Source organism: Penaeus japonicus, unplaced genomic scaffold, assembly GCF_977035675.1.
Source record: "Penaeus japonicus unplaced genomic scaffold, GWHDUDI00000001_assembly GWHDUDI00000012, whole genome shotgun sequence".
Taxonomy (NCBI): Eukaryota; Metazoa; Arthropoda; class Malacostraca; order Decapoda; family Penaeidae; genus Penaeus; species Penaeus japonicus.
In genome coordinates this window covers 32,576,104-32,586,103 of record NW_028234414.1, presented here as the reverse complement: position 1 = coordinate 32,586,103, position 10,000 = coordinate 32,576,104, and the positions used below count along the sequence as shown (strand labels likewise).

Here is a 10,000-nt window from a genome sequence, read left to right as displayed (position 1 = left end):
TCCAGATCAGGAATCTTTGTTCACAAATATTGCTTACAAACATTTTGCAGATATTTTTGTTTAGTTAGTTTACAAACGGTTTATGTTTGGATCTTAGATTCCTTCATGGTGTTGGGAATCGGGTGAAGAGATGTCCGTGTTAAGCACGTACAGATAACATTGAACTGAAAATGGCATTTGGAATAGGTTTTAGTTTGAGTATCATTTGAATTTCCAGCATTTACTCTTGACTTTGAAAGATTTATAATAAGGCCTAGTGTATATATTCCAAGATTATCCAGGTTTAGGGAAAGATCAGATTTCCTGTTTTATTTTATTTCATATTTCTAGTATATATATGTGTGTGCGTGCGTGCGCGTGTGTGTGTATGTATGTATGTATGTATGTATGTATGTATATGTGTGAGTGTATGTGGGTGTGTTTGTGGGTGTGTTTGTTTGTGTGTGTGTGTGTGCGTGCGTGCGTGCGTGCGTGTGCGTGTGCGTGTGCGTGTGCGTGTGTGTGTGTGTGTGTGTGTGTGTGTGTATGTTTCATTATGCTACTATACTATTATCACATCACTGAACTTTACTGGTAATGTTTTTGTATATTAACATTTAGTTATACATATTCAAAATTTAGATTATGGTTGGAATTTTTTTTTTTTTTTTTTTTTTTTTTTTTTTGTGAAAAGGGAAATCATTAAAATAAGCATCTTTTTTTATATTTAAATCCATTTAATTTGTGTTGTTTAAATACTTTGATTTTAGAAGCTTGATTTGTTTATCTGAAAAAGTGATTTGTCATCAGTGTCTCTTACAGCATCCACTTACTTCAGTTTATTTATTCTGTCTCATGACTTTAATGCAAGAGTGAGCTGATTTTGTTCAATGAGGAAGCCAAATGATGTTTACCAGTTGCTGCTTTAAACTGTATTTGAGTATTCATCATTGCTTCTCCTCTGTATCTCATTGAGTCTTTTGTTCACTATTTTAGATTGAAAAGGATTGATTGATTGATTGATTGATATTATAACAATGTTGCTAATGAAATTTCTTGATGAGTACTGGTAGGAAGAAGGATTTTTTCACTTTTCTAATCCAAGTTTGCTTAACCCGTTGCAAGAGGGCGTGTCATGACATATGTGATGTAGGAGTTTTTGGCCTGATGGTGGCCATCGTGATGTACATGACAGTGGACATCATGCCATATTTGACATTGGGGTAGAGTGTATCTTTATTGTACTATGAGTAATAACTATTTATTGAGTGATGATGGCATTTGCTAATCATAATTACTATGATTGCCATAAATGGGTTTAATCCATAATCCAAAACCTAGATGACACCACTTTCTCCTAGCACCAGCAGGAAAGAGCCTCTAATGGGGCTTATCCAAGCACTATCTCTTGAGAGTGATGGCACAAAGCAAGATGCTGACCTCTTGCCTTAAAGTTCAGGCAATGAAGAATGTGCAGGCAGAATGAGAGTAGAAAGGTGACTCAAGCCATCCCCAGTGTCTACAGTGTGCCCCTGTGCCAGTAAGGCTGCCTTGTGCTGTAGCACTTGTAGTCATAAGCACAGGTTTCCTTTCTCTTCCCTACCTCTTCAAGTTATCTTCATAGTGAAATGAAAGCATTTTTTGACCTCTCATAAAACAGCAAAACTCTATCACATTGATTATAAAAAAAGTAATGAGCTGATATGTACCCTATACTGCAATATTATTCAATTGAAACATTGATAGAGCCTGTCCTATGAATACATAAAATAGAACACAATACAATAGAACACAAAAAAATTACAAACACAAAAAGGGCTCTAGTTTTATAATAAGTGACTGAGAGTAGGAAGAGTTGCAGTATGTTGCATGAAGTTGCCTTGCTCTGAAATAAATCCATCTGGGGTGCCGTGTAGGTGGCACTAGTGCCCGTCCTGGGGTAAGCAAATCTATCCCATCTGTAGTGGGTTAATGTTTCATAATGTTTGTATTGCACTAGATAGAATACAAATTGTTACTTGCATTACAAGGAAAAAAACATAACAACAGTTGTACCTGTGTCCATTAAGCATGGACTTTTGGACTTATTTTAATCAATTTCAACACCAATCAGTGTGACTTGGGCTATGGCAAGCACGGCCAGGAGCTAAACAGTAGCACTTAGAGGGCAAAATGGTGATTGCTTTTATGCTAGTTGTCCTTTACATGGATTTCATTCATACAGTTATCATTTACTGTGCCTAGTATCTGAACACATTGGGATAAAGGATAGATATTAATGAAAGACCCTCTCTTTAACAGCTGGAGGCTCCATGACTTTTGGTGCAGCCATGGCCATCATCAACCTGCTTGTGCGGCCTCTGTCAAGCTATCTCCTGTACCGCATATTTCAGGACCGAGCAGGATCGTATGGGACATTTGGACTGCCCTCTGGATTTGACAGCATCTTTGGTGAGTTTGTATTTTCCATTATCCTTTGGGTAATGATTACATACGAGTGTTTCAAATTACAGCTGTTAGTTAGGTGTCAGCCTACTGCCTCCTATGGGTTGGCTTTTGGTAAGCTTTTTCACCCTTGCAATGCCATTGCTCAGGTGAACCTGCCACTAAGTATGCCTTCTTTTAGCAGGTGGCCGACGGAGCCCATATGAAGACATTGACCAGCCTCCACAGCAGACACCCTCTGGGATTGATACACAGAATGCAGCAGCTCCCGGGTCACCACCAGAAAACCTCTTCACCACCTAAATACCCAGATGGCAGTCGGGACGTGTACATCCAGTCAGGATCTTCATCCTTTAAGTTTTTTTTCCACTTCTTAAAGTGACTGTAATTGATGTCTGCCTCATCTGCCAGTATGTACATGCCATGAGCAACAAAGGAAAGATTCTAGTCTTATTATTTGTAACTTTTGCTGTTTGAGATGTTTATCTGAATTATGGAAAGAAGACTGGATATAATAAGCGTGATAATAAAGATTATCCAGATTATGAAAATGCTGTTATATGAAATTCTTTTATTGTGATCAGACTAGAGTATTATATGAAAGATTTACTTTGTATTAGGTTATTTTTAGCATTTTCATTTATACATTCCATTTCCCTAATCCTGCACATTGTCTTTCTCAACCAGAGTTTAAATCAACATATATGAACTATTAAGAACATATGCAAATGTCCATATACACATATACACTTAAACACGGATATTCATGCAGACACTTGCACAAACAAACATAATAGCACTCATGCATCTGCATATGTTCATGCATACAAATATACACTTTTCTCTCTCCTTAAATTCCCTCCAGTCCCCTGTACACTTCTCCTCTCTCTCCTTTTCCCCGTCCCACCCTCTTGCCCTCCCACTCATTCTTACTCTACCATTCATATTTAAAGGTGACTTTGAAAGGAGTCAAGTTTTTGAAGTAAGGGGAGCTTGCCAGGTATGATATCATGACCTCTTACCCTGCTTTATATGTCTGTATCCCACCCCCCTTTTTTCCATCAAAAATTTTAAATGTTATTGAAAATATTCTCTGTGCATTTCATTCTTGATTTAGAATCCTTTCTCATACATCATATTCCATGCTTATGAGATTGAGATAACTGCTCTTATTTTTTATGATGAAATCACATACTAATTTACTTTAGAATGCTGTCCAAAAATTCAAAATGAAAATCTGTATAACAAAATAGTGTAATATTATTAAGAGTATATATAAGAAAATTATGATAATAAATTTAAGTATTTTTGGCATATGCAGACAAACACACACATGAGTGAGTGTGTGTGTGTGTGTTTACATATACATGTGTTTGTATGCATTTGTGAGTGAGTGAGTGTTGTATTAATGTTTATGCATATGTGTATAAATACATTAATGTTCATGTGTTTGCTTCTGTATACATGCTTGCACTAGTGTACTTGAATATGTGTGCACATGTGTATCCATGTACCTGTTTGGATGATCTGTAACCTTGAATAGTATAAACATTTGATCCTTTCTCTATTTATAGGCATTACTTTGGTTCATACAGGATAGTGAACAGTTGAATTAGTAAATAAAGTCAAGTTCAGATTAGTAAAAGTGAGATTGTGTATGTGCCCGGGAAGAATCCATTGAAACTACTTTATTTCTTTTATGAAGCAGAGATAGTGTACTGCTGATGATGATAACTTTTTTTTGAACTGCACAATCAGTAACTGAGTGCTTGCTTAGATGATTTCACCATAACAGGAATAAAATTAGACTAGCTTTTGGTACACAAGGTTATGAATACAGCATTTGTCTACTACCTTTGTTTGAAGATGGAAACTAAAAAAAATGACTGGAATTATAAGGGAGCTGGAAATTAGTTTTGTCATTTAGTTACCATTTTTGTTCCTTTTCTTTCTTTCTTTTTTGCTCTTCAGACGAAGGATCTGCTTTGTGGATGAGAGGGTATGAGTGGCAGTGTGCTTGTGCTTGTACGTAAGTGTTTCAACTAATAAATGGAGTTATAGAAAATGTGTAGAATGTGTATCTATTTTGTTATAACTTTTAAGGTTAATGAACTGATGGCACTATTTTTGGTTTTATGGTAAATCACTCTTAACTGCTTTCATATGTCAAGCCATTTTTTTTTTATTTATTCTTTTTTCTTTTTTTTATTATCATTTTGAAAATATATTATGATGTTTGCATTTTGCCCCACACTTTGTATTGTTTTTGAATTGCAAAAATATTTACAGTTGTAGAGACCTTTATATATTATACCAGAAATATGTCTTGGATGTTCATACCTGTATTTAAAGCACTTAACAATAGTAGCTGTAGAGTTTGTTAAAATTCTGTAGATAACTCTTAAGCAATTATCATTCCATTTGGTACTTTATTGTATGGTAACATATATTGTCTTATAGGTCATAGAAGGATTTTTTGAATATATATATATACATATACATATACATATATATATTTTTTATTTCTTTGTACTTGTTAGGTATGAGTTTTGTAGAAGTGAGTGCATAAACCCATATAACATATAGTTACCGATTGACTTATTAATAACCGTAGCAGCTCTGCTTGTGCCTTGCTAGGCTGGTAAGAGATTATTTTCAGCCAGTGCTACACATGGCAATTGATCCATAACAATGCCAGAGAAAGAGCATCTACGTTCTCGGTGTTCTCCGTACTGAATAAGTTTAATTATTATGCGACAAATACCAAAAAGTTCTTTGTGCAGAGAGTTAAATTTTTGTATCTGTGTACTTGAAGATATGAGAGAAGTTATAATAGAAACTCTTTCTGTATAATTCCACCTTAAGAAAAAATCATGCATGTGTTCAGGTGCATTTCTTGTTTTGTACTTAAATGGATGGTGATTGTGTAGATTTTTTTTTTCCTTTAATCAATATGTTTCCTTGTTGCTGTTCATCTTAATAAATATGCCAGTGGTTGCTGCAAAAGAAGCTATACTGCATGTATAAGTGTCCTGAAATGCTGATTTTAAGAATTTGACTATTTATTTATTATCATCATCATCATCATCATGTTTTTTTTTTTCTTTCTTTCTTTTATATCAGCCAGATGTATGATTATCCCCATCCTCTAAATGAACTTGATGAAGGGAATGTGAATCTTAACCCATTAGCAGCGGATGGCATGATTTGCTGCAAAGGCAGAGTCGGTCATAGATGCGGATGGCACCATGCCATATGTGTAAAATAGCCATCCTACTGCACAGACCTTTTTTCAATACCGCGACCAATGGGTTAATTTTTCCTTTGCCCTGACACTAAGGAAATTTATCTTACTCTATATCAGTCTTTTGTTGATATATATTTTGTAAATTTGTGATAGGATAAAAATATATAAAAATATATTCAACTTGTCAATTGAGTAGCTTTTGTATATATCATTAACATCTAAATTTTATTTCATTACTAATAATATGGATCTAATATTGACTGCACAAGTAATCTACCAAGGGCAGAAACCTCACCAGTACCAAGGTTCCTTGATGTAACCAAATCCGCTTCATAACTGTAACCCCAACAAAAGCAACTGAAGGATTAATTAAATGATCTAAAGCAACACAATATAAAAATACTAAATTTGATCTAACCAGGTCTTTGAGTATCCCAACCTTCTTTTTGTGGCCAAAGAAAATATATTTAAACAATAACATGTTCAGATGAACGTACCGTACCCACTTGCCTAGGATCATCCGACTGATTCAAGCGCTTTTCCCGCAGGTCTTTATTAGTGATGAGAATATTCATACAAAAATCGTGCAAAATGCTTTCACAGTCTCTTGCCATTGGTTTGTAATTACTAGAATAAAGTATAATATTATAGTAAAATAATGTTTTTTATAGTGTCTTGAAGTTCAAATCTATCATACATACATACTAAGTAGATATAATGTGTAATTGCCTAGTTCTGTCATTCTGCGATGTTACTATTATGAAAAGAAAATATAAGGAGTATTAAATTTGAAAATAAAACTTGAAGTAAATTTTATTTTGAGACTGCGTACATCATTGCAAAATCTATGATTGATTTTTTTGGACAGTTTCAGCACTGATCAATTAGTAGTAATAAATTTATCTTAAAAATTCAATTTATATAATATTTACAATATATGGTTTTATTTGATTGAAGTGTCCCCCCATGCAATAGAAAAAGACATCCATCCTCAGATATATTTTACTTATTGTAATTTGTGTGCAATTTAAGATTAATTAAATGTTTCTTATTTTGCTTAGTATTCATTCTCTCAGTATTCTCAGAATATATCTCACTGTAAACAAGAGAAGCTCAAAGCAAAATAGAATCACACAAATGTTATTCAACCCAAACCTAAACTAACTAATACCTACCTTAGAGATGATATTAGGTCATCTCAGGTTCATTCAAGGTGACGGTAGATATTCATTGACTGGATATGGAATGGGAATTCATGGAAGGTCAGATAGAAGCAATTCAATTGAATAAAAATCATTTTAGGTCAGATTTATATTTATATTGGATTTTAAAAAAGGCTATGTTTGTTAGGTAGTGCAGCCTAGACAAGTATGGTTTTAGAGACCACTGTCAGCTGACACTGTAGTGAAGATCAGGGTATGAAACATACCAGTAGAGTTGCAAGACAAAAGTCAAAATTTTGTTCTATTTTCATGTGGACTATGTCTGTAGAAAATGCTTACTAATACGCTGGATGCTAGGATAAGGTAAGCAGTCCCTTTCTACCTCATTTTCTACATCAGCTGTTATCAGTACTCAGCTGTGACCAATGGGAGGGACCAGCTAGGTGCAATGTGGAGACCCTGCGGTTGCAAAGCACTTGACCTTTGAGCTACACGATCTATTAGCAGACACCAGTTTTTATATATATATATATACATATATATATATATATACATATATATATATATATATATATATATATATATATATATATATATATATATATATATATATAAATAACCAACCGGTCAAATGAAATTCGCATGTGTGATGTATAACTGACATGAATTATTAAAATCTAGGGGCTCGATCACCTGTATTTCATCACTTTTTACAGATACTTGTTGGGCATCTGTATATATATATGTGTGTGTGTGTGTGTGTGTGTGTGTGTGTGTGTGTGTGTGTGTGTGTGTGTGTGTGTGTGTGTGTGTGTGTGTGTGTGTGTGTGTGTGTGTGTGTGTGTGTGTGTGTGTGTGTGTGTGTGTGTGTGTGTGTGTGTGTGTGTGTGTGTGTGTGTGTGTGTGTGTGTGTGAATGAGAGTGAGTTTGAGTCAGTTTATCACAACATGATACAACTGTACATGTTGCAATAAAGGAATTAACTTATTTGTAATTGGGGTTAGGATAAGAGGCATCATTTTTTTTCATGACAATGCTTGAAATTACACTACATATAACATCACAATCACATCACATTCATTTTGATGAATTAAAATCCAGTCAGTCCCAGCATCAAGTAATTATGATATTAACAAGAATTTCCCTTTCCTAAAGAAGGGAACAGAAGAAAAGAAATAACACAACTGAGCCTCTGACTTCGAGTGACTCCAAGAAACTACTTGAAGTGATGCGAGGCAGGGCCAGGTCGCCCCGTGGTAGGAACCAGATTTTCCCAGTGCTCCCGATTCGCTCTAGTGACAGAGAGTAAAATGATATAGTAGATACGTGAATTTAGGTTTAAAAAAAAAGCGTAAAAATACATACTTCATATTCATTTAGTTTATACATAGCAATAACAACTTATAAGAAGACGTATGCCAGAAGAGCACTGTCACTCACCTGGTGCCAAATTCATATTCATTCATAATGTAGAGTAACTTAGAGGTCTTTGGAAACTGAAATATTCCCTATTAACAAGACACTCACTCACCTGGCGCTAATAAATTCAAATGAACTATTAGAAATGCCTGCCCCCCAAGGCTCGTGTTTAGCACTCGACGGCGGGAGCTTCCCCCTTTCCTTGGCCAGTTCTTCGCTAATAGCACGGACGTGGTAGGGTTCAAAGCCGCAGCACCCACCCATGTAGCGCACGCCTAGCTCGTAGGCCGCACGGGCGTACTTGTGTACATCGAATCTCGTGACTGTACGCGATTCTAAAGCTGCAGGTTAGAAGGCTTCGTTTAGAGTCAAAACCCTTCCATTGGAGGACAATATTTAACTGTAAATTGACAGTTGGGCAGACTCCCTTTAACGTCAAAACACTTACAACCAGAGCGTAATTTTAGCTCTGAAGTTGATGAAACAATTCTGCATAGTCCCTGATATCCGGATATAGACAGAATACTCATCTTTCTGCTACGCATTTCCAAAGAAAGGCATCACGCACCAAGTGGATATTCTGGGCAGCTGAGGTACCCGTATCTGTCCATGCCCGTAGAGAAGAAGCCGTTGGGCTGCGTCATGAGGAAGGGGCGGAGACCTTCGGCGTCGAGGGCCTCCTTCATGAGCCTGATGGTATCGAGGGTCATCACAGGGTCGAACAGGCAGTTCACGCCAACTAAGAGAGAGAGGACTTCATGAATATAGTTGCAATCTCTGCAACGGTGTGTCTTGAATCATATATTGAGGAGGGGGCCTCAAAAAAAGAAGATTCATTTACTATCGACACGCGGATTATTTCTACAATTTCAAATATTTCTTCTCAACACCCCGTCACACATACACTTTGAATTTTCACTTTTGTTTTGGGATAATTATACGAGAATTTCACTGGAATTAATTGAATACGGGATAACCATCTCTAATTTTGGTTATTTTAGTTTAGCATTTGAGTTTTGAGGAATCGGCAAGATGTGAGACCCATTAACTTGGTAAAACAAATCGAGGAATGTAAATATACCAGACGATTAGTTCTGAAACTGATGTGTCCCCAACAACTGAGTAAAACATATTTGATTATTTTGACATTTCTGACTGTTCAAACCCTCTTTTTCCCCTAAGGGCCTTTGTATTAGATTATCCAACAAAATTTGATGATAAAAGGGAAAGAGGCAAATCAGTCCCTTATAAAAGCCAATAAAAGAGACCGACCGACGTCTGCGCCTGCGCGGGCCATCCTGACGGCGCACTCCCCCGGAGGGACGTCGGCCAGGTCGCCCTCCCTGCCGATGCACATGGACGCCGCCACGGCCAGCCCGCTCTTCCTCGCCTCCTCGATCGCCCATTCGATTTCCTCGACGTAATTGTAATACTGGGCCATCGTGAAAAAAAAGAAACAAAAATCCAATAAGATATCAAATTCACGCGGCATATATATATATATATATATGTGTGTGTTTGTGTGCTCATGATGTGATGTAGTGAGTTCGGTTTTCTTGTTCATATATATATATATATAGTTTATATATATATATGTGTGTGTGTGTGTGTGTGTGTGTGTGTGTGTGTGTGTGTGTGTGTGTGTGTGTGTGTGTGTGTGTGTGTGTGTGTGTGCATATATATGCTGACAGTGCTCAGCATCAACCCTGTTTCCATACATTTCATGCACTTACACCTAAAATCACAC

At 36.2% G+C, this 10,000-nt stretch overlaps 2 protein-coding genes across 9 annotated transcripts in view; one reads left to right on the top strand and one right to left on the bottom strand.

Moving 5' to 3' along the window:
* The window catches only part of LOC122266440 (type-1 angiotensin II receptor-associated protein), a 23,320-nt gene extending 17,232 nt beyond the window's left edge, over positions 1-6,088 (top strand). For 4 of the 8 annotated variants that reach the window (XM_043036204.2, XM_043036205.2, XM_043036202.2 and 1 more), the window contains 2 exons: positions 2,281-2,430; positions 2,606-6,088. In XM_043036204.2, coding sequence (XP_042892138.1) covers positions 2,281-2,430; positions 2,606-2,727 — 272 coding nt within the window. In that variant the 3' untranslated portion in view covers positions 2,728-6,088. The remainder of the gene's footprint in view (positions 1-2,280; positions 2,431-2,605) is intronic. The other 4 variants (XM_086542684.1, XM_086542685.1, XM_043036203.2 and 1 more) reach the window with 1 other exon arrangement.
* A 1,436-nt stretch (positions 6,089-7,524) lies between these two features.
* Positions 7,525-10,000, bottom strand: part of LOC122266441 (betaine--homocysteine S-methyltransferase 1) — a 12,342-nt gene continuing 9,866 nt past the window's right edge. Inside the window, exons 5-8 of the mRNA XM_086542683.1 lie at positions 9,526-9,685; positions 8,822-8,992; positions 8,366-8,594; positions 7,525-8,126 (exon numbers count right to left, since the gene is read on the bottom strand). Coding sequence (XP_086398809.1) covers positions 8,051-8,126; positions 8,366-8,594; positions 8,822-8,992; positions 9,526-9,685 — 636 coding nt within the window. The 3' untranslated portion in view covers positions 7,525-8,050. The remainder of the gene's footprint in view (positions 8,127-8,365; positions 8,595-8,821; positions 8,993-9,525; positions 9,686-10,000) is intronic.